Genomic DNA, 27,720 nt, shown 5'->3' with positions numbered 1-27,720 from the left:
CGTGTTTCTATAAGACTTCCATACGAGACGTTGTTCGGTGGTGTGACGTCACTCACTCCTGCGCAATACGAGACAGTCAACGGGTACTCCAACTGCTACTGGAACTGGGGTGGTGAAGATGATGATATGCAACGAAGGTCAGATATTATATAAAACTAATGTTATAATGCTGAACAGTTTCTCAGTAACTACTGGAATATAAGTACTGCTAGAAAAAAAATTGTTTAAATACTTACTTATCGAGGAGGCTCTTATCAGGGTATCTTAGACCAAACGCGAGTGAAACCTTGGGTAAAAGAAAGTCAAATAAGAACTACGAAGCAGTTGTTTTTTTAGATACAGTGCCAGAACCTTTTAGGGTACCATTATTTAGTAATATTTTGTGTAACACAATAATAATTTTCCGGTATACACGAGCTCTATTTCCTTTAGATTAGATATATTCCTGCATTGAGTGGCAGTGACCTATGTATTTACTCTTAAATTTTGTTCTACAGGTTACAATCAAAAAACTTCACAATATCGAGGTATAACAGTACTATGGCCCGATATGCTACGCTGCCTCATTTTTGGAATGATATTGGAAAGGAACGGTAATTTCATGTTTGTCTTAAAAAAATCATCCCAGGTTATTTAAAATATTTATGCCCATGACTATCCTTTGTACCCTAAACCACTGTTATGAATGAGCTTTTTCTCTGTGTGTTAAAACAAAAAGTATATTTATTTTTGGAAACAATTTTTGTGCCATGTCCTCGGAGAATAAAATTGTTGTCAGTAAACAACACTATTTTCACTGGACGTTACCATCTCACTCGAAAGACGTCCACTATTCGACAAAGGCTTCCCCTCAGTGATATTATCAGCCATCATCACGAATCAACTCTCAAAAAAAATACATTTCCATATTTCTGTCCACAGATACCTTTTCCTAATGCTAACAAGACTGCTATATATAAAGGAAGGTTTAGTGACCACGAAATACAGGCTGATCAAAGTGACGGAAGAAAAACTATTCACCCACATCCTAGCTGACGTAAACCCGACGAAACTTAAACTGGACACGAAGAGTCTGATGAACCATATTGTACGTCTTCATGGGAAGAGCTTGGAGTATGGCAGACAGGAGTTGCAATTGAGGTCCATATCAGCTAAGGCCCTCCATGAATATTTGGAATGGGAACGCAATAGGCATATCCAGCTATCTGATCTTAAAGGCCTGATCTGACTTGACTAGATGTCGTATCTGATTCAGTAACTATTTTCGTCAAATAGCATTCAGAAAGTGAAAATTTTGAGAATGCTGATTTAAAAGAAGTGTCGCTTCTGACTGAAGTAAATCCTAATTACTTAAAAAATTAGGAACCATTTAGGACTTCTGGATTCTCCGCTCCCTTGTTATATAACTTGTAATGGATAATGGAGTTACTCACAAAATCTCTACACCTATGTTTATATATTTTTGTTTTTTTTTCTGTGCAGAGATAAATGTTTGTATAAGTATTCTTTTCTAATTACCAAGTACTTAATAAAAGTTTATAAATATCTCGTCTTTATCTTTGTACATAAATGGGTGTGATGAATGTCCACAGACAGGAATGAGGAACAGATTAGTACATGATTAGTACTAATCAGAAATATAGTAAAGAACCCACAAGAGCAAGAATGATGAAGGTTAAGAGACTTTAAAACAAAAGAGGTCTCATTAATGTTACATACCATCTTGCAAAGTTTATCCTCTAAAACGAACTTAGTCTTTGGTTACAAGAAAAAAAGTTACAACCAGACATTTCCTATTGTCATTTTCGGATAAAAATAAAAAGATATTTTAACACTTTCCACATCTGTAATGCCATATTCGCAAAATATATTCACTGAAAGTGTTTCTTATGTATTACTGAGCACTTTTCAAGACATCAATGTTGCATTTTGGGTACTGGGCCATTATTAAGGAACGCAGCTTGAGGGCTGTTCCTGTTCAACTGCTGGTGAAGGGGGCGTCCCTCACTGGTCATCAGGCTTGTGCTGGGAAACGAGAGAGCAAGCCACTTCCTATCCCGCGCTGTGCGTTTGTCTTCTTCAGCAGTTTCGTCAAAAAACTGACAAAACAGAGCAGCATTTTAACCAAACATCATGAGTAACATCAGCTTATAAAACAGGACCAATGCGACTTCTCCCTATATACAAAAGTGTTCGAACACCATGTATCGTATCCTTTGCTCACAAGCCCGCTGCCTCTTGCTGCTGTTCGTTTTGTTCATGCTTGAGTGTTATTTTGGTCTGTTAGTTAATAATAATGCAACAAAACCAAGGAAAATATATTATTTAACTACGGACAAAAATGAGAGTCATCATGAACATGTCTATTATAAATATCCGTTAGTTAATGGTGAGAAAGTCGCAATGGGTGAGTATGTACACATGGGAATAAAAAGTAAACATAGTTAAAAGCTTGAATGTAAAACAAATTAATAAATTAAATTACAGACTACAATACCGGATACAAGTCTTCATATGATTGGTTCATGGCAAAGAAAAAGTTTTTCAAAAATATTGGTAATTATGGTTTCCAATAAGACCACTTTTCATCTGTATTTTTGTTATATAAGTTAAAAGTTAGAAAAATAATCATGAATTGATGATGCAAGGAATTAATTGCGTTATTATTGCAGGTGAAAATGAAACTGTAAGATATAAGAAAAACACGCCCAATTGTAAATTCGATGCGACTACATTGGGTAAGAAATCTATCCTAGTGGAAATACTTAAGTATTTTGTTATGCGTAAATAAATAAATCATCATCTGCATAGTCTCATCCCATCCCAGCGAAATTCAGGTCGGCTTTCAGTTTAGATGGGTGTAGCTGGGGCCCGATTCTCCTAAGTTAATAATGTCAAAATCGAGTATAAATCGAATCGCAATAGCAGTTTTAACCATATCGGGCATTCAGCTACTAATAAAAGACCAATCGTATTCGATTGACATTTGATTGGTGAGCGATTGGTCTGCTATTTTGGTGATTTTGGTCCATACGGTAGTTTGCTGTACAATCATTTTGCAATCGTAAATCATTTGCAGACAAAATGATTCATTATTGAATGACAGAAAAGGATAAAAACGTTTATTTCAGAGAAAAAATAGCGGAATGCCACATACCCTTCAATCGTAATCGAGTCGGGATCGGATCTCAGTCGAATCGAGTCGAACGTGAATCGTATGACGCTTAAGTAAAATTAGGAGAATCGCGGCCCTGATCACGTTTTATATGGATCGACTGATCCGACTGACTGATCAAATGGATATCAGACCTCCTTAAGCCAACCTGGGTAAACCACGGGTTATCAGACTATTTGGCTTCTGACTACCTGCAAACACCTGTCACCCATCCATGGACAGACCGCCTCGGGCTTAACCTTATGATCGATTGACGTGTGCGTCTTTTACGGAATGTACTATGATGATGACCTCGATGGCGCAATGATCACCATGCCAGACTGCCGAACCTGAGGTCCCGGGTTCGACTCCCGGTTCGGTCGACATTTATGTGGTGAGCATGCTTGTTGGTCGTAGTCTGGGTGTTATTATATGTATTAACGTAACCATATGTAGTTTATCAGTTGTGTTCCCACCCATAACACAAGTTTCTTAATAACTTACCATGGGGCTAGCTGACCGTGTGTGACAAGGTGTCCCGACATTATTTATTTAACTCCATGTTCTCTTAATTAGGTCCTATAAAAGTCATTAAAAATAAAACAAATCTAGAGTATGTGGAAGAACAGAACCCTGACGTGAAGCTTGGGGGCTACTATGCGCCTACGTATTGCCGCTCAGCATATCGCGTGGCCGTCATAGTACCTTACCGGTCAGTTACAAACTGTGTTTTTACCCCATAAGTTAATAGAAAATTAGTAAATAAATACCGCATTTATCGATAAATCAATATTTTATATGCACGGGAACGACTGTAAGGGAATTCCTCTTTAAATGGTTTTAATTAATACTAGCTTCTGCCAGTGGTTTCACACGCATAGTGGGAACTTCTGCACGAACCCGGATAAAAAGTAGCCATAGCTTTCCTCTTCTTCTTCTTCTTCTTCTTAACGTTTATCCCGTCTTGTGACGGGGTCCGCTTTCCGTATCTTCTTCTTCCACTTCGCTCTATCCTGGACATCTTCCTCTTTGAGTTCGCAGATTTCCATGTTAGCCATAGCTTTCCTCAACAAGTGAAAATTCAACAGTGAAGAATTTTGCAAATCGGACCAGTACCTAACTTCCAGAGATTAGCGCTTCAGCTTCATAATATTAGTCTAGTATAGATTATTTTTTTAACCATTTTAGTGATTTCAATAACACAAGATTAAAATGAATGTTTCAGGGATCGTAAAGACAACTTGGCTATTTGCCTCCGTCACTTGCATCCATTGCTAAAAAAACAGTTATTGGAGTACAGAATATTCGTCATTGAACAGCACGGTAAGCCTCTCCTTCCATATTACCCATCTGAATTATTCCCCTAATATGTTTTTCGGTACCTTTTCTACTTTATATTCCATTGTTAATGGTAGGTGCACAGGATACAGACTTTATGCTTGTACCGATATCTGTACCTACGAACTTAAAGTTTGAGCAAAAATCCAAACTCTGACTGGAAATATGATGACAATAATACCATTGACTCAGACTTTTGTATGTACAATTTGTTGCGCAGACAAAATTCTATGAAAGTCTGTGTGTAGTTGGTATCGTGTGGAACCCACCCTAAGGTATATTGCCAAAGTATGCGCAAGTTGGTCATGGCTGTGTCGGCCCACACGCGGCTGATGCCCTCAAAAAACGACAACTAGTCAATCGAGCATATTATCGCTGTCTCTCGTCGCATCATTGGCGTATAATGACAAAATTCGATTCCATTAAAAAAAGGTCGAGTATGTCTGTTCTAATAGGTACAGAGAAGTTCAACAAAGGCAGCCTATACAACATCGCGTTCCTGGAGACGCAGCGGTTTGGCTCGTGGGACTGCCTGGTGTTCCACGACGTGGATCTCATCCCGGAGCACGAAGGCATCCCCTACTCCTGTAACCAACACCCCACACATATGTCACCTGCAGTTGAATCCTTCGGATATGTGTAAGGGAATTTTTGATAGGTTTACTGCGGATTACGATACCGATTCATCTATTGTTTTTCAATAAGAGAACTCAATGTAAATCGTGTCTTTCAATCTCTAATCGAAAACCAACGGATGGGTCGGTTATTGTAATCAGCAGTTATTGAACTTGATACTGAAGTCTAACGTTCCTGAGGTTTCTTCGAGGTAGATCAGCGTGGTCTTTAGCTACATCACACCTAACATCTGATGAGAGTCAAACGCCTGCCGTACATAAATAAGGAAATAGGAGCCCCGGCATTTGGAAGCTGCTCTTTGGTGGCTCTTTCCATTTAAGCGTTTATGTCGTTTAATTTTTTATAAAACTCCTAGCTCAGATTAAGATCTTACTGTAATTTTGTTGAAAGCTCCTTGTTTCTAATTACTTTTTAACAGAATTGTTACGTTATTTCAGTCTGCCGTACAAACTCATCTTCGGTGGTGTAACTGCCCTCACTCCGCAACATTATAGATTAGTCAATGGCTACTCTAATTTTTATTGGAATTGGGGCGCAGAGGACGATGATTTTTATGGCAGGTGAGACCTTAAGGCTTGTATTATATTAAAACCTACCTCTAGCTTCAAAGTCCATCGAAAGAAAATTCAATTTTGCATTAAATTTATTGTTTAGGAATCCACTTGAAGACATCATATATCCTTTTTCAGGTTAGAGTCAAAAAATATAACCGTGTCGCGGTATAACAGTTCAATAGCCAGATATGCCACACTTCCACACAACTGTACAAAGATGGGAAAAGAACGGTAAGAGGTATTTCTCTAACAATATCGTTATCTTTATCATCATTACAAGGCACACAGAGAAAGATTAAGCATCAAGTAATTACCATGCTTACCCAATGCGAGTTGGTGATTTCAGTCTTTATAGTTCAGGTTGCTTCGAGATTCCTTAATTTTTTGGTTTAAAAAAAAATTAGCGGCTTTCAAAGAAGGCGTATGAGGGTCTGTCTTCGTTCCCTGAACGTTTTGGAGACGCTACTTTCTTAGGAGATTTTCCTTTATAATCTACTCCTGTCCTTTCGTTCTCCATGGTCCAAGATATACTTAGAAAGTATTACCTACATTTAACTTAGAAAACTCACACTGGCACTTAGGCTGCCTGTCCACCGGAGCGAAGCTAGGCTGCGGAGTGGAGAAACTGAGAAATATTAACCAATAGGATTGAGGAGCGGAATTTTTGTACAATCCTATTGGTTAATATTTCTCAGTTTCTCCACTCCGCAGCCTAGCTCCGCTCCGGTGGGCAGGCAGCCTTAGAGTCGAACCCGTACCTAAAGTCATACTTGAGAGCTCGCTTTTACCACTTTTAACCACTGTGTCACGGGACTATCACGTCATTCATCAATTTGTTCCTCTTTCAGAGCTCTACTCTTAATGATATCCAAAATACGTTACCACAAGGAAGGTCTTTCAACCACTATTTACAGGCTAATAAACGTTACTGAAGTTAAACTATATACCCACATAGTAGCCGATGTAAATCCCACTAAAATGAAACTGGATATGAAGAGCTTGATGCAAAGAGTTCTGAGTCTGTATGGCCAAACTATTGTTTATGGACACAAAGAATTTGTTTTGTCGAACCCGGCTAGGTTTGAAAGGGATTAGTTTTTTTTATTTTTTAGCTTAGAAATGTTGCAATCCTTCTGAGGACACATTAAATTCATTCATAAATGTTCTAAAATCACTTGTCCAAATTATTAGCAAGTTACTAAGTGCACAGGCCAAAACTAAAATTATAACAAAACTGCTGGCATTTATTTCGGATATAAGATTTTTTCTAAATCACTTTTGTCATCAGTTGTTTCTCCGATATTATTTTTGTGTTTTGCCTGTAAATTTTGCTTGCTGAAAATTATTCTAATGAATTTACTTAGGTACATTCGTTGGTTGAAAAGTACAAATAGACTTTCTCACCATGAACCTAACATTCAATTGGGTATATTGTTAAAAAATATTGTTTTAAGAAAACTATTGTGTTTGTTTTAAATATTGTATTTCGTATTAAATAATTTAAAATCCATGTGTTATGTTTTATTTTGCACCTATAATAAAGAACGCACAGATAGTTATCTACCCTGTAAATATGCTCTGTAAAATAAAAAAGTAGAGGATGGGCCACTGATGTTATGCGATTTTGTGTGTGATACAAAGATATACATTTAGAAAGATATACAGCGACAAGGCAACATCATCTCCCGAGCCTTTTTCCCAGCTATGTTGAGGTAGGTTTCGGGAGGCACGATGAAAACCTATTTTCTTATGATGACAGATCATTTTGCCCCCACATCTGCCAGTTCACAGACGTCAAGCTGTCAAGTCATATTTTATATTATTTCATTTTAATATCATTAAGGTTATAAAATTTAAAAAATCCTGTGTTTTGTTAGCAGAGAATAGCTTATTACATTTTTGAACCTCTTCTATGAAACTGGTATCTTAGGCTAGGGAGAGATGGAGCCTCGCAGTACAGAATACACTCGTAAAGCTTGGATATACGTGATATGCCTACTAATTACTCTGGATTGCTATTTCCACGTGCTCGTGTATTACGATGTATTGTTTCCACCACGGGAGAGCTTACCGAAGAAAAGAAACTCTTATAATGTTTTTGAGACACATTACCCAAAGTTTGAGGTGGATGAATATTATATGTATCCACTAGTTTTTAAAGCAAAAGTCTCAATGTGTGAGTACATTTGATACCCGTCTATATTAAGACGTTATCGTTTTCCCGCGGTTTCACCCGAGTCCGGTGGGAACTAGGTACTGCCGGTACAGGGATGAAATAGAACCTACGTTAATCAAAGTTAATTTCAGAATGTAGCTTTCCAACAGTTAAGGAATATTTTAAATCGTTTAAGTAGTTTCAGAGCAGTTCTTTTCAGGGTATAAACAAGAATCCTCTTTATTATATTATCTATTGTACCATTTTTGTATGTAAAGTATAAATAAATAAATTATTTATCTGTCGCAGGGTATGGATGTGATCCATACAACTCTTCATACTATTGGTTTACTTCCATGAAACCCTTTTTCAAAGATGTCGGTATGTATCTCATTTTTTTTTTATTTACTTATCTGTCCATAGACCTTTTTGATGATTTGTTAATTTCACATTTTACACTTGTTAAAAAGCCGTTAAAAAAGTTTCCTTAACAAATATATTAGTAACTTACGGAAGTATATAAATAAACTTCAAATGCTATATGCTTAAGCGGGCCTTACACTTTTGAGTTTTGATTGGGTTGCGTTTTGAAAAAAAATTCAGAAAACGTGTAATGCAATTATCTTTAAGGGATCTCCAAGATTGAGTGTATATCAATAAATTTTGTATTGATTGAAGATTGCAAAAACTTATTTCGTTTTTAGGCGCTGAGGCAAGGCCAAGATACTTAAACGACACGCCGATTTGTAAATTAAATACATCTTTCGGTGAGTCAAGGTTATTTTCGTATTTTTAATCCAAAATATGGAATGAACAAACCCTCTCCTAACCACTTGAAAAATCTACGGAGAAAAGTAATGCCTACATAATCAGAATACGATAAACGATGGTGATATTATCATTCATTATAATTTCGAGTCATCTAGTACGGGATGAACTGCACTAACTGTACTACTGTGGTAACCGTCTTCCTATAACATCCACATAAAAAAAACTTAACGAATTTAAGTATCCACCACCATTTACTTTCTGTGCTGGCATTTAAACAGCATTTTGATAATTTTTATTTACATATTTTATGCACATTGTACAATGGCGGACTCAACGCCTTCTAGGGGTTTTCTACCAGTCCAACTTCGGGTGATGTAGAAATAGCAGTGGTAGGTGCAACGCTTTATTTTGATAATGGGATCATAATAACAAACTTCCTCTGATTTCCAAAAGCACACTATATAAGGTATCGGGTTCGATCCCATCGGGCTGTGAGAGTGAAGGAATAGTGAGTGCACCTGTGTCTGCTCAAATGCATGTGCACTATAATATGTCCTGTGCAATTGGCTAGTTACCTTTTAGAAAACAGCCGCCATGGTCGATAATATGATCGGCCAGGAGGACATCATGTTCCTAAGTATTCTGAGTATGTCGACGCTTTTTCCAAAGCTGTTGTGGAAACATGTTCTTTCTGTAACACAATTTATTTGTCCAATAGCGCCAATAACAGTGGCCAATAAAACTGAACCTAAGGTCGTCGGGTTTGAGCAACAGAAACCTGATGTGAAACTGGGAGGATATTATGCGCCTACGCACTGCCGTGCTGCCAGCAAAGTCGCTGTCATCATACCGTATCGGTACGTTAACATATGCACATCTTTGAGCTTTGTTACTTCGAATATACTATTATATACGAATTGAAACCCGCTTTCCGTTGTCACCACATAACATGAAAACGGCTTGACCGATTTGGCTGAAAATTAGAGGGGAGGTAACTTAACTATAAAAAGTATAAGGTTTTTGTCACGATCCGGCTACAGGACGCGGGTGAAACCGCGGGCGAAAGCTAGTACCTACTATTATATACGTTGATGATATAAAAGGAAAAATATGTACCTAGCGTTAAATTCCGCGAGACAATTATTCGAGGCTTTGGCTACTCGACACGTGTTCAAATCAAATCAAATCGTTTATTCGCGTTTCTTCCGTCCCTTTGACCCCTTAGCATGAGTAAAATAATACATTTAACTCTCGATCACTTATTACCAGCCGCCCTAAACGTAGGTATAAGCTAGGTTTGAAAGCCCGTAAAAAAAAAAACTAGCGAGTGTATTTAATAACTGCTGCTAGGTAATGGAAGTCTTTATAGAAACTTTTTCGTTTTAGAGATCGATGTGTGAATTTTAAGAGCCTACTTCGTTACCTCCATGCGCTGCTCCAAAAACAGCTAGTGGAGTACAGGATATTTGTTATTGAACAGTTTGGTATGTTTAATTAATTATCCTTATCTACTTGTAATAATTGAAACATCGTGGAAGGGAAAGTCGAAGGAAAGAGGGGAAGGGGTCGTCCAAGGTACAACTATATCAAGCAAATTAAAGAGAAGATGAATCTTTTGACGAAGGAAGTTCAGGAGTTGGCGCTAGATAGGCGTAAATGGAAGGAGCTGCACCGACAAGAGCTGGGCTTTTAAATTGATGATGATGATGATGTAATAATTGAACTCCTCCTTCCTACGCACTGTTTTTTCCTTCTTTCAATGTCATCATGATTTCAATTTATTTCTCTTTCTGTAAAGGAACAGAAAAGGTTAACAAGGGCCGGCTGTACAACATCGCGTTCCTGGAGACGCAGCGGTTCGGCTCGTGGGACTGCCTGGTGTTCCACGACATGGATCGCATCGTGGAGGACAAGGACATCCCCTACTCCTGCCTTCAACGCCCCGAGAACTTCTCACCTAGCGTAGAACTTTATGGATTTAGGTGGTCCTATTGTTTCCATCTTGTTAAGTAACAATGCTGTTATGTGACATAGAAAGACGCTTAAGTACAGGAACTAGCTCACCGAGCGGATCCGCCCGCGTCCCTAAGGCACTTCTACTACTGGAAAAAAGCCCATGTCCTTTATCAAGCTCTATACTTTCGTCTATCTATGTGCCAAATTTAATTTAAATCAGTTCAATAATTTTGGCATCAAGCGGGACAGACAGTGAGTTAATTGCTCACGTTTATCGTAGATGGTAAGGATGTTGTTTGGCTTTGAAAATCATTAGACTTATTATTGAAAAATCTCAGGGAATACCGATCTGCCATCGGTAGTGTGACGGCGGTTTCTCCGAAGGACTACGAAGCTATGGGAGGCTATTCTAATACACATCCAGAGAGAGAAGAAGAATTCTACAACAGGTAAATGTACACTAAACTTATTTTTAGATTCAGACTTTTTACGGGTTCCTTTTGTTCCGATGCTAGCATCTATTCGCATTTCACTAGCGTTCAGAGGGAACTACATTGTATTACCAGATATTAAAAAACGAAGGATAATTAAAGAAACAAACAAGCGAACTCTTCTGCTTTTTACACACAGAGAGTACAGATTTTTGGGTCATAATGTCACACGGAGTTCCATAACTGCGCATTAGTTCTTAGATAGGTACTGACGAGAAATTCCAAAATGAACCAAAGTTCACAATAGTCAAAAAATCTGCCCGTGTGAAAGCTTCAAAACTGCAAACTTTTGAATTAAAGTGGCGTGAGGGGCGAGAGCTACGTAACTGTACTGATACTGCTCAAGTGTGTCCTATGTTCTTAGCTATTTCGAGCCTGCGGACGCTTCCCCAAAGCTGTTGGGGAAACATTCTCTAACATTTTGTTATTTTCCAGCCCTCAACTCTTTGGGATCCCATCGCCAACGGACCTCAGAAGTACAAAGTACCATCTACTAAATGTCACCGAAGAAAAACTCTACACCCATATCTTAGCAGACGCGAGTGTATTTATTCATTATTTAGGCTACAAACAAACTAATTAACTAACAAAAAATGTTTAAGAGTAAACTGAGCCGAACCTTTACAATGTCTGATTTTTTCAACATTTGTTATTCTAAGTTTGGATTTGATAATTTGTATGTTGTTGTTATTAAATATTTAAAAAAGAACTTTGTTTTCTTTTTATAGGTACAAATTCAGAACTTCATACTTCGTTCGCCTCGGTTTTTAGCATCACCATTATCTGCCTAGCCTTTTCTCAACTAACCCAATACCAGCTGGTAGGACTGGATATCAGACTTTCTGACCTCATAGTACTCATAACGACTGCCAAAGATGTTCACATGACAGCCTGGACCCACCAGTTTTTCGTTCCTTCTAAACATGGAAGAACTTGTCATGACGTGATGGTCACCCCTCCACGGACGTACCGCGCTAAGTGTTAAACCCATGATCGTTGGGTTGTGGGTTGAGACGAGCTCTTCATGCGGCCTCCAGCAATATTGTATAATTTAAACATGAAGGCATGAAGTATTTTATTATACTAAAAGTCAACAACCTATAATAATTTCCTAAATAAAAACGTTACGCCTAATTTCCTAAGATTAAGATTATTCGACGAGTCATTTAATAGAAAGCCCAGCGTCTTGTAAATTATTTTATTTCATTAACATAATTTGTTTGGGGAAAACCCTGTAAATCTGGAAAACAAATAATAATAAAATATACCTGTGCAATGTGCATATTTACCTGCCTCCTTGATACCATTACCTACAAGAAAACCTTCATAACTTCCTCAGCAATACTTAGAGCAGTGAATTTTTTTACTTTATGGAGAAGCACGCAGATAGTTGGATCAGATACGAACCTACTAACATAAATGTCTCCGTTATCCGTATCTACTGCTAAACGGTTCAAGACGTCTGTCAGTTGATCGACGTATGGCGTCTTCTCCTTCTCGGGAATGAGCACATAATGCCACGGCAAGCAAATACGTAAAACGTTCAAAATAACTGCTTGGCTGACAGCATACGCCAGGTTGGGATCCTCTTCGGGTTCCACTTTAACCGGTTCCACCTCCTCGACCTTCTCCACCGGCTTCTCTTCAGCCTCAGTTTCATCTTCACATGGACGACAAATAAAAGTACTTTTCACATTAGTCTCGGATTGCGCCATCTTATTTTTAGAAGCATTGCTCTTCTGCAATTTCGGCGTACGGGCACTCTGTGATGACTCAATTTTCTTCGAACTTGCTTTAGATCCTTTGCCTTTCTTGCCTTTACCTTTTTCTTCGGGAGGAGGAATATATTCTAATTCAATTATGGTGGTTCCTTCACAATAGTCTACTACCTTCTTTAAAATAGCATCGATGAATTCTTTTGTGCATTTGTTAGCACAAGCTAGACATTCATCTTTGTACTGTTTGAATTTAATTAATTTACAAACAACTTCTTCACACTCTTCGGGCTCAAAGCAAGTTTTTTTGCCAACAGCCATAGATAAGGCTGTAACAAAACCTTTGATAGGATCAGGATTTTTACAAAATGCTAACAAAAACGCCGAGTAATTCATCATGTTTTCCTCTGTTTCGAATAATTCAAACAAGAAATGCTTTATCAAATTCTTTCTCAAGTTCTCGTGTTTATTTTCGGGATCAAAATCTTGTTCAAACCAAAGTTCTTCTGCGATAAAGTCATCTCGGCTAATCAACTCTGTGGATGTGCGATCGTGACATCGAAACCGTTTGCGGATATCCAGTAACTCGTCAACATCAGGAAATCTTATATTCAGACAATATATTAGAAAATCGCGCCAATCGACATACACCGTATCCCCAAATAGGAGGAATGTTAATTTGGGTACTTCCTCGGGATTAATATTTATCCAAGCCTCCGGAAACAGCGGGCCGTCGCAAGTCTCTTTTCCAAAGAAAAAGAAGTCTTGGAGAAGGTAAATAAAAGCTTGTTGTAAAATGATTCCGGTTGGTGCAACAATCTTAAACTGCGATCGTAGAGTGGCTAGTTGACTAATTTTGAAATCCATATTCCCAACCACTTCACTGGCATCTCCCGTATCCTGCGGCGGCTCCGGAGGAGCGAACTGTAGTAGATTAGGATCGATCATAAACGTATCGTGTTCAAGTACAAGTGTTTCTTGTATTCTTCTACCATTTTCGACAGCCATTTGTAAATATTTACAAAGTCTATCGACAGATTTTATTTCATTTACATAATAGGTATTAATATCGTTTTGTATTTCCATAAAAGATTTATAAATATGGTCATTGAACAGTTTCATATCGCGATAGCATTTATATTGAAGAGCTTGCATTCGCAGGTTCGCTCTAAACATTTCTCCATTAATACCCATCGTCCATTCATCAATACATTTTAACGCATTTTCTTTAAATACCTCTTCAGCACATACGGACTCCTCGGATACATTCTCATCCTTCTTCTTTATAGGTGCTTGCATTTTAGCTATTTCGCTATACTCCCTTGCTATTAGTGAGCGATAGGAGTCATTTGTTTCTTTTATAACTTTTAAAGCAAATTTTACATTATTCTCAATAACCAAGTTGAAAGGATTATTATTAAAATCGATTTCGACATTCTTAAGTTGGAGGTCTTGGAATGCAGCTTTTAACTGTCTAAACACCTTATCTTCTCCGCCTTTCTTACTCCCAGACGTCTCGTCAGTTTCCCTGAAGAGTTTTGTTAATTCTTTAAATCCTATCCTTTCCGTAGTGGGTAAATGCTTAATCATGGAAAAATAAAAATCATGAAGTGCTTGGAAGGTCAGCATTGATCTGAAATAATTATTAATTGATTAACAAATTTGCGACATTGGTCAGTTAAATAAAATAACAAATTAATATAATATAGAAATTAGAATATTACCTGTTAAGCTCTGTTTGCATGCATGATATGTATGTGTTTACCAGAGTTGTCAGTTCTTCCATAGTCCAATTGTCAGCTATGAGAGCGAGTCTTTGTTGTTCAGCGTGTAATTTTCTTTCATCACAAATATGATACAATCTATCTTGTAGCTCTTTCACACGACAGTGCCATTCATTTTTTGTAAAATTTATGTCACGCCAATCATTTTCAAAATCGTTGTAATCTTTTTGGAAACGAGACACAAGATCTTGTTTATTAGAGGGCAGTGTAATTATTTGTTCCATTTTGTCCTTAACGTACCTTGCATAAGGTATCAAACAGTTCATCTGCAATCTTTTTGCGAAGAATAGTTCTTGCATATCGTTGATATATACTTTCTCGATTTCTTGCCAACAAGTAGCTAAAGCTACTCCTATTATCTGAGGAATAGGCAGCTCACCATAATCCCAATCTTCCTCCCCAGCCAACAACTTTATCTCGTCAATAGTAAGCGTTTTGCTGATAATCTCTTCTCCAGCTAGTTCTTCCATAACAGGCTCGGCATCATCAGGGAACTCATCCATCGAGGGCTCCTTCACTACCTCTAAAGACTGAACTATTGAACTTTTACTTGTTCTAGAACCACGCATTTTATCTCTTGATTTGCCATCCACAACTTCTGGTTTGACAATTTTTGACTTAGTTCTTTTATCATCTGTAGATGGGAATTCTAGGGCGCTGAGAACGTTTTCACCAAATAATCTATCACATGATTTTAATGGCATCAAATAATCGCCGATGATATACTTGCAAATTTGAGCTAACAATTCTTTGTCCATCACCTCATAATACATGCTATAATTAAGACCTAGTACAGCATAGAATCGATCGACTAGCTCAGAATTATTGTCTGTCAAATCCCATATTACGAGTTCCTGAAGAATGTCTTCAGTTCCTTTTAGATGTATATAGCAAGAGAAATAACTTTCGAAAGGTTTGTCAACTTTCTTCTTGTGAGGATTACTTACGAGTCTTGATACTCTCACTTCTTTATGAAGATCTTTTTCTTTTTTGCGATGGTTCAGAATAATGTCTTCTAAATAAATGTCATCCCTATCCTCCAGATCGCTTTCATTTGGTGGTGAATTGCCAGAAAAAGTTTCTTCTAGAATTTGTGCTTCTCGGTAAGAATTTGGATAGTTGACTATAACAAAGCCATCAATGTCATCTTGGTCTTTGAGATATTCAACTATCATTGCCGCTAAAAGATGGTCAGTTAAAGGATCACCTATACCTAAAGATTCATAGGCATATCTCCCAAGTTCGGCAGGGTCGGACAGTTTTATTTCTTCCTCTGGTATTGTTTTCGGGGTTTGCGTCTGTTTGGAATTTGCTGGAATTTGTCCGAGCATAGAACTGACAGCCAGCTCACTACTTCTGCTCGCTTCATCATCAATTTTCATAAATTTAATTAGTTCTTTGTCTTCTTCTTCTGGAGCAGCCGCCATAAACTTATCAAATGATAAATCAATGTCAGTACAACCTACCAATTCAGATTTAAATTTTCTCAAGCAAAAGTTGATGGCAGTTTCTAGACGAACAACGTGAATTTTTCTTGCTTTCAAGAGAGTTTGCATTGGCACAGTAATAGATCTGTCCGGAAGCCCGCGCAAAAGAGCTCTGGATTTGTACGCAGGCAAGTTAGCTGGTGGTAAAGGTGGTGGATAAGGATATTTCATTCCCAGCAAAGTGTACACCATATGACCTAAAATACGATTTCCTAAATATTCATATTTTCTTTCTTCAGATTCAGGATCATAATTTGGTAATAATAAATCTAACGTCCATGGATAAGAATAATCATGATACAGCTTAAATTCGTTATCATTTAAAGCTTCTTGGCGATCCAATTCAAGTCTAACGATTTCTTCTTCTGTGGGAGCTGATTCCTCCTCAGTTCGATCTTTTAAAATATCTTCCGGGGGCTCCAAAACATCAAATATTGGCTGCTGTTTATAATACAAAACTTTCCATTCGTGTATAAAATGGTCTGGAATGTCATCACCTCCCATCAGTTTTTTAAAGTATGCGTATTTTGTCGCGTAGTCTACTAGGGATAACATCGTTTCGTAGCAAATTTCATAATAATGCAATCTCTTTCGTCTCATTTTCTCGGCATACAACTTCTTGTGAAGCATGTTTTGTCTGTCTCTTTCGAAATCTATCTCTGCCATTTCGAGCTGTATTTGTTCTTTCACATTATCAAGAAACTGGTTGAACTGTAGTTCTCTTTGCTCCGCAAATTCTTTTTCAGCTTGTATTCTATTCTTGACTAAATTGCGTGCTTGCTGTTTGGTTTCCATTATTTGCGTGCACATTTGCTTTTCAAACTGAGATAGTTTCATTACTTTTTTGGCAAGTTCTGTATCAAGCTTAGTTTCCTCTTCAGCAATAGAAAGGTCCCACAATGAGCCACTTAAAACATGTCGAAGTTGTTTTTGAAACTCTTCAGAATCCGACTTCTTACGCATTCTGCTATAAAGATTATCCATGTAGCCTTTCGCCCAATCAGAAGCAGTAATTGAACTTCTCTGTTCCAAAGCTTTTTGTTCCAAAGAAAGGAGCTCTTCGTAAGTGTAATCTTCAAATTTACATGGATACTTTAAAGCAAACGTATCCATTTCTTTTTGCTCTTTACCGGACAGTTTCACTGGTAATGCAGGTTTAAAACACAACGGAGTGTTTGCTTCTTTAATGTTTTTTAGCATTTTCGAATATTTGTGTCGTATATAATCATATGTATCTTTTACTTGCTCAGATTTCTTCCTTTGCCATTCTATAAAATGCTGTTCATTTAGAAGAGGCTTAGACAGGTTATCCACAACCGACTCTTCTTCTTCAGGTATGTTATCTACTTTAAACCTGTGTCCCATTTTCTCTATCAAACCAGAGACCATCTTTCTTTCTCGTTTAATAAAGTTCGTTCGATCTCTTTTATCCAAGTGAAGAAACATTTTGTAAAAAAGACGAAGTATCGCAGAACCCTTGCCATCCATTATGTTTTCTAGATCGGTAGCACTCAAGTATACTTCTAAGTCCGATAACCATTCTGATAAATATTTCCAATTGCTTTTAATATCTTCTTGTGCACAACTAGCTCTTATTAAGAAATGCTTTTCATCGTTTATTACGTTATAGCTGTTCAGAACACCAGCAATCACATAACCATTTTTCATCATGTCTCCAAATTCGTCGGCTTCCCATGATATTGGACGCTGTAATCTTTCAGTTAACCACTCTTTCAATATTTCAGCCATAATTCATTATAATTTATTCGTGTCGTATCTTCACATCAAAATTCATGGATCTGTAATATTTCTCAGAAATAATTACTTGACCCGGTATTGACAATAGTTTGTCAATCTGACGCATTTGATATAATTGAGAATTTTTAGAAAAAGGAAATACGAATTTGACGGAATTTTTATTTTTTCCAGAAAATCCATATAAACTTTTTACTATGGCTACGTTACGCTCGCTTTTTATACCATTGCTATGGACTTTTTTTTTATTACTGGCAACTCATAATTTGTAATTGTCATTCCTTATTATGACTTTTTTGTGATGTTTATTTTCACTGTTTTCTATGTATATTTCTTGAATTCTGCCTAGATCTAATCCAGGATGAAATGTAATGAATTCGAAAAAAGTGTATGTACTATTTGCGGACATGCATCCTAGATGACACAGCAGATCGCGTCAATAATTTTGTTGCGTTGTTCACAGAAATCTCGCCACATGAACTTGGAGAATTTGGATAAAGCCTTGCACGACTTGGGCATGCTGAGTGCAATAACCGAAGCGCGGCGCGACTATTTACGCGAATCAAAGACTAATTACAGCGTGATGCGTCTCAACACACGATACGTTTCTAACGTGACCGTGGGCTATTGTATGAAAAGGGCCACGAACAAAAACAGACTCTGCCCGTACGTATTGCCCATTAGACACAGAACTAAGAGTGAAAACTCGGATGCGATCGGTAGTGACGTGAGCGATAGCGGGTGCGAGTTCAAAGCGAGTTTGTTAGAGCCGTCGACGAGCGGGTACAACCACGAGTGCGGGAGGAGCCCGGCCAAGCGCTGCCAGTCGCTGGAGAACCTCAACCTCGCCGCGGAGGTGCCGGCGCGCGGCGAGCCCTCGCCCGACATGGAGTGCGTCTCCACGCGCATCCAGAAGCTGCAGGTCGATGAATGACATCACTCACACGCAACCACCTCTAAATCTAGTGTGATGACCTTCGATTCGTATTTACTCTAAGTTAGAGTGGCGGAGGTTAGAAAAATAGAAGTAGTATTCAAGTGATCTAATTAATGTTGAATAATGTATTTTTCAGTGTGTTTATACTGATGCATGGATAAAAACTGTAGAAGCTGATTCTAAATGTTCCTAGGTCCTCGATGTACTTGAGTTGATTTTGCATGTATTATCCACCCCATCGATAAATGATAGTGCAGCTACTTTCATTAATGTTTAAGCGAATTGCTCAAAAAAATATTTGGAATTGGTACAAATGTCGGATACACTTTGTGTGTATCTGATTTAGATTATTATTTTGTGAAAGTTAATGTGTTTATTAACTGTGAGAGTTTTAATGATTTCTATGGTTACCCTTAAGATAGTGGCCGTGTTAGTTGAGAACAAAGTCATTTTGTTTTGGTCTAAGTCACATATGCACTCTTCGTTTTATATAATGCATAATCTTACTTGTTTTGAATAGCAATTGTCACATATTCCATATTTTTGAATGAGCAATACATGTTTGTGTAAATTTTAGTGTCTATTAACAAGTTTAAAGTTAAAGAGATAGGAATAAGACTGTATGAAGATCTCAAAGCATCAACAAAATTCATGTCATGTTCAGTTTATATAACAACATATTATTTATTTGTCATCCACGCTTTTGTGACTTAGAAATAGATACTTATGTTTGTTAACATATTTTGTTATTTTGTTCTTATTAATTTAATAACAAATATTTGAAATAAATATTGCTTTGATTAATAATCCTCATAGCGTTTTATTGTGTCAAAAATAAAGTTTTTTTTACCACTTCACTGTCCAAGAAGCAGACACATTAGTTAAACTATTGGTGCGAAACACTTATGTGTTATGTCCCATGTAACAGGGCAGTTATTGTAATCATAATTAATGTCCCATTATCACTTGATCAAGACACCCATCTCTTATAGAATATATTTTTAAGCCTTCCTCAACATTGCAATATTAATGATTCGAATATAATATCTAAAATAATCATAACTAGCTGTTCCCCCAGATAATATATTATAATATATAAATAAATAATAAAAAAAAATAAACTATACACGTCATTATGTGTACACTTCAATTTTAATTGGTTTACTAGTATGTGCGTTTCGATAGGTAGAGTTTCATTTATTAATCCTCTAAACAACATACAATACATATATAATTAGTTAATATCTTTAAACTTTCAGTAATAAACATTAATAAATTGGGATTGTCCTTTAAAAACTCAATATAAAAACAATCCAACAAAAAAACTATGTAAATACTATTATTTATAGAATCCATATTTCAAGCAGTTGGTAATTTGTTGACCGTCCATTCCTGTAAAAAGTCCTATCAAGATTTCAAATGAAGCTTGTGAGCCGCTAAATCTAAAACAACAGAAAAACAATTGTCATGCGTGGATCTGCACTACGGCATACAACGGGATAGACAATTTCAATAAAAATACTTCAAATGTATAACTTAAAATTCATTTATTCGCAGCCATTGAGTATGTAACACTTAAGATAAATAACAAAAGTTTATTGTAAATAATATTGCATGTGACTGATTGCTGGGTATAAACCGAAGCGTGATCAAAGGGCTTTGACTTTCAATTGCTTCATTTTTGGCGTTTTGCGCTTTTGTTGGCGTTTCTGCTCTTTTAATTCCCAGCGACGCTGCTTCTCTGGGTCGTCCTCCTGGAATATAGAAAAAGGGTTGTTTTAATAACTAGCTTCTGAAGCTATGACTCTGTGACAGTCTCTCAGGTAATTGGGTTGAAGAGGTCAGATAGGCAGTCGCTCTACGAAAAACACTGGTACTCTGCTGCATCCAGCTACACTTGAAGCTGACCCCTAACATGGATGGGAAAAGGCTAGGTAAATGATGAAGGGTAGTTCGGCTGCGGGTTTGTTCGAAAAAGTTACCGCGGCCCTGGTACATAAAAGGCCTACGACGGAACACGATGGATTTTAGTCAGTAAGAGTCTGACACTCCCTCGCCGCTGCAACTACAGCGGCAGCGGTCATTTGGTGATTTCCCATTATAAAGGGTATATGGTATAGTTTGTCTACATACAGCGAGGATGCGTTCTTTCTCCTGCTTTCGTTTCTCCTCCCTGCGGGCGGCGGCTTGCTCCTGCCTGGCGGCGTGGGCTCCGCGCAGCCACGCCTCCGCCACCTTCTGCCGGCGCTTCTCGCACTTCGCTAGAGCCTGACGGACAACGCTTGTGTTAAACAACATCATATTATAGGAATCACTACATGGTATAAAACAAAGAGGAAGGTTTATCCATTAAATCGCTAGCAGGAATTTATATTAAACCTAGAAGACAATCAGTCAGGAATTTCCAAATAAGTCAATTTCCAGTTTTCAGAAACAAAAAAACTGTTGCCAGATACTATATTACTGTACAATACAAATGAATGTATGACTGACTCCTACTTTACAAGTAACAGTACAACTGACTCCTACTGAACACGTGAATGTATGACTGACTGCTACGACTGACTCCTACTGGAAAACTGTATGTATGTCTGACTCTTATTGTATAAGTGAACGTACGTACGACTGACTCCTACTGTACAATTGAGTCTTCACTGACTCCAACTTTACAAGTACCTAACTGTACAACTGACTACTACTGTACAAGTGAGTGTAAAACTGACTACCACTGTACAAATGAGTGCACAACTGACCTCCTTGCTGAGTCTGAGCCGCTTGATCTTGTCCATGAGGTGGAAGATGAGCAGCAGTAACGGCCGCAGCTCGTCACCGCCGCCATCGGGGCCGAGTGCCAGACTGACCAGCATCACCTTCTCAGTGTCCGGGGGCTTGGTCACTGCTGATTCCCTGACAAACAAAGTTTTTATGTTAAAATTGTAATATACGGAATTATTTAACGACAACGGTAGGTTACGTAAGGTAGAATGTGTTGGAACTTTGGAACGCCTATGTATAATTTTACCATCTTATTTCGTACCCATATACTTTGCAAAATAAAAGATTTGATTTGAATTGAGTGAAGAGATCGTGATTAAGTCAAAGCCCCGCGGATCGAAGGATTCGTTGGGTTCGTGCAGAGGTTTCAGTTTTTATGCAGGGGGTAATCTTAGGAACCGCTGGTCGGATTTCCAAAATACTTTCACTGATAGAAAGCTACAATCTTCCTGAGTGCCGTAGGCTATATTTAATCCCGGTACAAGCCGAGTTTCCTATGGGATACGGGTGAAACGACAGAAGCTAGTCTAAAATAGCGTACAAAATAGACAGTCCCTTTAACGTGTTTTGGGCGAGCGTTCAGCTGCTTAGAAATAGGAAGTAGACTCCAGTTATTCTTTGTGTACACTGTTTTGTTTTGTTTACTAACAAAGTACGAACACCTTATTAGTAGGCTTTATTTTTGTGTATACTAACAACCCTACTAACGTTTTTTGTGTTTTTTGTGTAAAAAGCTACGGACTAAATGTCTGAAATAAAGATAATTTAATTTAAAATGAAATATGTAGTCACTTAAGTACCAATGCAACTTTTCTAAGTTTGTATGTACTTTCTTAGTATATCTTGGACACCAAGGGCTGATAAAAAACATCTTGAGGAAACCTGGACTATAAAGTCTGAAATCACCAACCCGCATTGAGCAAGCGTGTTGATTAATGCTCAATCCTTCTCCTTGTGAGAGGAGGCCTGTGCCCAGCAGTGGGACAATAAAAAGGCTGTAACAGTAACATGTACTCACTCCATCTGCTTCGGGCCGGAGTATCGGTCGGATATGTGTATATACTGCACGTGTTGATGGTACTGCGCCAGGGCGGCACACACGCGGGCGTCCAACACTCCCGCCGTGGCCTCCGCCGTCTCCGACAGCACGGAGAGGGCCGTGGGCAGCCCGTGCTTGTCGCCCGCACGACGCTCCGGGCAGAATACGCTCTGGGGAAGTACAGTAAATATATAGATAGATAGATACTCTTTATTATGTACGCCAATTAAAAAAACAACAACAAAAACGAATCTAGAGGTTTTAAAGTCGGTGACACATTGGGCGGTCTTATCGCTAAAAGCGATCTCTTACAGACAACCTTTAATAATATAATATAATTATTTCGTTAAATACATCATAATATGGTTAAATACATCAAATATGGTTTAATTTAAAATCACGTTTTAAGTACTTCAAGAGGGTAGCAAACATGCTGTATGACTAGTGTTATATTTATATCTTTTTTTATATTTGTAAATGGAAACATGAGCTGTTATCCGATACATAAATTATTTAATAAAATAAATAAGGTACCTAAGCAGCTTCCGATCGATTTTTTGTGGGAAAAATTAGAACACACTGATGACAATTTTGAAACACAGGCGTCTTACAAAAAGTCGGTACAGTTAAAAAAAAACTTAGCTTAAGATATTCAAAAACAAACAACATACCAAATCCTGCATTTCCTTAGCGAGTCTGGTGGCGATCTTTTTCTGCGCGACACACAGCACGAAGGGATCGCTGTCGTCTCTGCCCAGCTCCACTCGCACGAGCAGCGTGTCCGGCGTCGGACGCACTACGCCTAGCAGCACGTGGACTAGGTCTTGACGCTGAAGTTAAAAAAATAAATATAAATTAGGATATGTTATGTATTTACAAATATATACACAAGATATATACAAACCTAAACGATCTTTAAAGCCTAAAATATAGTATACTAAAATTAATTTAGAAACATATACAAAATAACTACAATTTTAAATATTCCTGTGCTCCGGAAACGTGCCTAGAAGACTGGCCGCATTGCCATGTTGAATGGCAATGCTAATTCTTTGTCCAAAGAAGAAACCTTCCTTCGAGTCATGTGAAGCGTCGATAAGTCTTTTTGCTAATAATTAGGTCATTCATGGCCAGGATAATCGCAATATTTCATCTGCCTACTACCCCAACATAGTTCAGGTTGGAATAGACACGGGAGATGATGAGGATGACTTTTACTTTAATGTTTTAGTACAAAAGAAAACCAGTTAAAGTAATAATATTCCAGTAGATTACCTTAATAAGCTTGAGGGTAAGCAGCATGCCCTCGCAGCAGAGTCGGCCGCTGCACCACATGGTGAAGCAGTGCTCTGCTTCCCGCCGCCACCCGCGCTCGTCGCTAGCCGCCACCACGTCTAACCCAGTCTCACCTACAAAAGATATATATATGAGTTCATGTATTTATTAAACCAAAATACAAACAAATATTGTTGACCGGGAAGTGGGTTAAATTAATATTCCAAAATTTTCTTACATACAAGTGAAGCTAATATAAGCGTGTTAAAAAAGGGGGGGAGGGGGTTTAAGCTTTATGAGTGTGTCTGTGACACTGTAGTCCGAAAAAGGCTGACGAATATTGATAGCTGGTTTTGCAATAGTAGTTCTTGTATTTTTAAAGGATAGCTTTATGTAATGAGTTTGGTATACCTATATAGGAATAATGGAGAAAGTATCTTCTCATTTTACCCCCAAACCTGCGTTTCGACCGTCTTTTGCATGCAGCTCTGGCTTGGATTTACCTTTTTCATTCAATATGTTTGTACTCGGCGTATCTCAATTTTTGACTCACGATAATATTACGAAACAATTCAATGTACAAAACATATAAACCAACAAAATTATTATTACCAAAAAAGCAATCTTACCGACTAAAGTAAAATTATCATCGAGCAGCGGTTTATGTAGCTTCAAGAAGTTGGTAGCAATGGAGGTATTCTTCGCTCTGCCGACGGCGTAGGCGAGCGCGTACGCAGCCAGGAGGCAGCACAGTATGCCTTCCAGCCAATACGCGTCCCAGCGAGGACGGATCATTATAGGAACCTGTGGGTATACAAGAGATAATATTTTTTCTATTGGTTCAAATGTAATTCGAAATATATCAGAATCAGAAATATTTATTTGTTGTATAGGTATTACTGGATCTTATCACTATACGAAGTGCGCTATATTTTTTGCCATGAAGGTGTACAAATTATATATATCATAAGCATTTAAAGTTTATCAAGTTACATTTGATTTAACAGAACTTTGAGAATTAAAAATTGAACCTTGAATAATATGATCATGCCTCAAACCTTAGCTAAGTAAAACATCAAAAAACTTTTTTATATTTGAATTTCCTGCTACCAGTTATAACCAGTTAAGTCATAACAAAGAAATTGTTAAGTTAAAGATTACTTGTACAAGTATTCTGGTACTATTGTTACTGAGCATGATAATAGGAACTTTAAATATTGCCTCTCTGGTAACACAATTCTGTAAATACTGCTTACCTTAGAAATAGTGATCTTTGGCTGTTCAGAGGTTCGCGGGGTGTTGTCCTGGAACCCCTCAAACTCCTCTGGATCTTGGAAGTGCTCGAACTCATTGTCTTCATCCTGACATAGACAACAGAAATCGAAATGTCATAGAAAAATAAGTGACTAGCGAAGATATCATAATGCAAAAATCTCCTAAGCAAATAGCGCGCCAAAATGTGGTCAATAATAATGATAACTGTTATGTCAAATTAGACAAAGAAAGATAATTAGGTCTAGTTTATGCATTGTAAGAAATTCTATGATTTTTGTGACCTAGGCATACTTATTTATTTAACAATTTATGTACACAGTTAATAAGATAAGACAAAATAGAACAATCAAGTACAGAGGCACTACTTTTTTTTATAAAAAAATCACTAAAGTTGCATTTTACAGGTCATTCATACAGTCGTTGAACTTGGCTACTTGAAAAGACTTAATTTACAATTAAATTACCATTCTAATGTAAATGCAAGTGTATTACAATATGCTATCAACAGGTGAATTAACGTGGGCTACTCACCTCCACTAAGATTTCGTCTTCAGTCTCCACGTTGGCTTCAAACTGATCCTTGGATGATGACTTCTGTTTTACTGGAAGCTCCTTCTCCTCAGTAAAATCTGTTGATAATATTTAATTTAATTACTAACCCATATACACCATTTGTAACTCAAGGTAAATAGTTAGGTATAAGGTAGGACGTTTTACGCAAATACATATCTGCTAAAAATTGCTGCTGAAAATATAATTTTCAACTGCAGTTAATTAGTATGGTATTTACATAAAGAACCTGTCAGATCAGTTCAGTAATTTCAGAGGCTCTAGGGTGAAAAAAACTTTTTTTTTCTATGTATAATTAAATAAAAAGTATGATGCGTTACCAGTGGCCAGTTCGTCATCCTCAGACTCGAACTGCTCGAACTCTGCAAAGTCATCGTCTTCCAGAGCCTGGTCCTCAAATGCTCGAGCCACGTAGCTGCTGCATAGTAGCACTACTATTGATAATAGCACCCACCGCATTTTGTACCTGCAAGAGTCAACAATAATGTATTATGTATCATTAATATCAATAACTAAAAAAAATGGAAACAGTTATGGACCTTGTTGGCACAGTAAGATAGTTTTTAGAGGAGAGGGTGAAGAGCGAGTTGTTAGTGATATGCTTTTAGAATGAGAACTTTAAAAATTAGTGACTTAAGTTTTGGGATATACATTAAAAAATAAAAATACTATTAAAAAAACTAATAATAGTCAGGATTGTGACAAAATTGGGATAAGGGCAGGAGGATGGTGAATAGTCTGGCTTGTGATTCCATCAGTAAAGTATTTTTTTTAGAGAATACAGTTTTTTTTTTCTAATAGTAATGTAAATGTAAACAAAACAATATGATTAAGGTTGAGATAAAAAGTATCAGTTATTCTTAAGGATAATATGGAGACATGTTGTGATAAAAGGTAGTACAAATATAGCCTGAATAAAATTTATTTAATGCAAGCAGAGTCTGAACAGGTTGAACAGGAAAATATATCACAAATCAACATTCTAAGTTAAAAATAATAGGAAAATGTTTTTATATAAGCAATCAGGTTTATAAACAGTAATGTGTACATTAAAATATTCAAAAAAATCCTTTCCATGTGTACTTGTTTTAATTCTTTACTATTGACACAAAAAGGCAATCTTATCTTTCTTCCAAGGTTGTTCAATAGCTTGTAAGGCTTCGACAGTCACATTATTTAGTTAGATTTAGCTAGTTTTTCTAACCTTTACCTTGAAACGAATCTAGTAAGAATGCTGCAAGATTTTATGATGCTGTGCTAGTTGAATTATTAGTTTTATGCAATTTTTCAGTATCTATTAGCTGTCCATTAAGTACCTGGCATTTTATACCACGCAAATTAAGTTAAATTTAGCTGTCAAGGTAATCTAAATATATTTTATAAAATTTTTGCTTCATAGAATAGCACGGCTGACTTTGCAATTTTTTGCACCCAAATTCTTACGTATTACACCGAATTATATAGATTTGTGGTTACCTGTTATCTATTTCTCGACGTTATTATCAACTAAACTAGCTCATTAACTTATTTAATTAGATTATTTTACACAAATTCAAACACATTTCACCTACTTTATTGCGGGATTGACACAGTATGTTTTCGTTGCATTAATTTCAGTAGCAAATTGTTTTTACTGGTTACAAATAAATAGGTTAATTGTCTGCCAATCAGATTCGTTCAAAACACCACGAATACAAAGATATTCACGAAATTGTAAAGGGAAACGTACTGCTGCTTAATGTCACCGGTGTCACGTCACATGACATATTGTAATCAGAGTTGCAAGGAAATGAAAATTATAATGATTCCTTATTTAATTAAAGCAACACAGTTATTTAAAACACTAACCAAAAAGGTGGATTCTGAATATACAGATACTTCGTTATTTAAATTCGGGCTCATTCAGGTCGATAAGATGTAATTCGGTTAGTATATTCTCTATAATAATCTGCCTAGGGGTGATTTTCAGAAAAGAATACCCTGTGACGCACAGGAAATATTTTTTTTTTATTTCGTGAATTCTATTTTATTTACTCTAATATTAAAGAATATA

The 27,720-nt window shown here is 37.2% G+C and overlaps 5 protein-coding genes across 6 annotated transcripts; 3 read left to right on the top strand and 2 right to left on the bottom strand.

The window, feature by feature from the left end:
• The first annotated feature begins 2,403 nt into the window (after window positions 1-2,403).
• LOC124639105 (beta-1,4-N-acetylgalactosaminyltransferase bre-4-like) lies at window positions 2,404-5,135 on the top strand. The gene is made up of 4 exons (XM_047176334.1): window positions 2,404-2,407; window positions 3,731-3,866; window positions 4,380-4,477; window positions 4,948-5,135. The coding sequence occupies exons 1-4, from the start codon at window positions 2,404-2,406 to the stop codon at window positions 5,133-5,135; spliced, it is 426 nt and encodes a 141-aa protein (XP_047032290.1).
• A 2,432-nt stretch (window positions 5,136-7,567) lies between these two features.
• LOC124639021 (beta-1,4-galactosyltransferase 4-like) lies at window positions 7,568-11,764 on the top strand. The gene is made up of 8 exons (XM_047176234.1): window positions 7,568-7,858; window positions 8,147-8,218; window positions 8,542-8,604; window positions 9,327-9,465; window positions 9,995-10,092; window positions 10,407-10,590; window positions 10,903-11,013; window positions 11,491-11,764. The coding sequence occupies exons 1-8, from the start codon at window positions 7,624-7,626 to the stop codon at window positions 11,636-11,638; spliced, it is 1,050 nt and encodes a 349-aa protein (XP_047032190.1). The 5' UTR covers window positions 7,568-7,623; the 3' UTR covers window positions 11,639-11,764.
• A 601-nt stretch (window positions 11,765-12,365) lies between these two features.
• Window positions 12,366-17,790, bottom strand: LOC124639078 (sperm flagellar protein 2-like). The gene is made up of 2 exons (XM_047176303.1): window positions 14,495-17,790; window positions 12,366-14,403 (listed from the first exon to the last, which is right to left on the bottom strand). The coding sequence occupies exons 1-2, from the start codon at window positions 17,788-17,790 to the stop codon at window positions 12,366-12,368; spliced, it is 5,334 nt and encodes a 1,777-aa protein (XP_047032259.1).
• Window positions 17,791-18,052: 262 nt separating this feature from the next.
• LOC124639079 lies at window positions 18,053-19,540 on the top strand. The gene is made up of 2 exons (XM_047176304.1): window positions 18,053-18,184; window positions 18,260-19,540. Exons 1-2 carry the CDS (start codon window positions 18,158-18,160, stop codon window positions 18,728-18,730), a joined length of 498 nt encoding a protein of 165 aa, XP_047032260.1. The 5' UTR covers window positions 18,053-18,157; the 3' UTR covers window positions 18,731-19,540.
• Window positions 19,541-20,263: 723 nt separating this feature from the next.
• On the bottom strand, window positions 20,264-27,392 carry LOC124639000 (PAT complex subunit CCDC47). Of its 2 annotated transcripts, none has more exons than XM_047176209.1 (11): window positions 27,239-27,392; window positions 25,988-26,133; window positions 25,629-25,726; window positions 25,079-25,183; window positions 24,452-24,626; window positions 23,823-23,956; window positions 23,219-23,377; window positions 22,527-22,717; window positions 21,487-21,640; window positions 20,867-21,001; window positions 20,264-20,487 (listed from the first exon to the last, which is right to left on the bottom strand). In XM_047176209.1, the coding sequence occupies exons 2-11, from the start codon at window positions 26,124-26,126 to the stop codon at window positions 20,383-20,385; spliced, it is 1,395 nt and encodes a 464-aa protein (XP_047032165.1). In that variant the 5' UTR covers window positions 26,127-26,133; window positions 27,239-27,392; the 3' UTR covers window positions 20,264-20,382. The 2 variants fall into 2 exon arrangements, with proteins under 2 accessions (XP_047032165.1, XP_047032164.1); XM_047176208.1 differs by having other exon boundaries at window positions 27,144-27,389.
• Between the last annotated feature and the right edge of the window lie 328 nt (window positions 27,393-27,720).

The sequence above is a fragment of the Helicoverpa zea genome, chromosome 18 (genome assembly GCF_022581195.2).
Source record: "Helicoverpa zea isolate HzStark_Cry1AcR chromosome 18, ilHelZeax1.1, whole genome shotgun sequence".
In the NCBI taxonomy this organism is placed as follows: Eukaryota; Metazoa; Arthropoda; class Insecta; order Lepidoptera; family Noctuidae; genus Helicoverpa; species Helicoverpa zea.
This window is presented reverse-complemented; position numbering and strand designations above follow the sequence as displayed.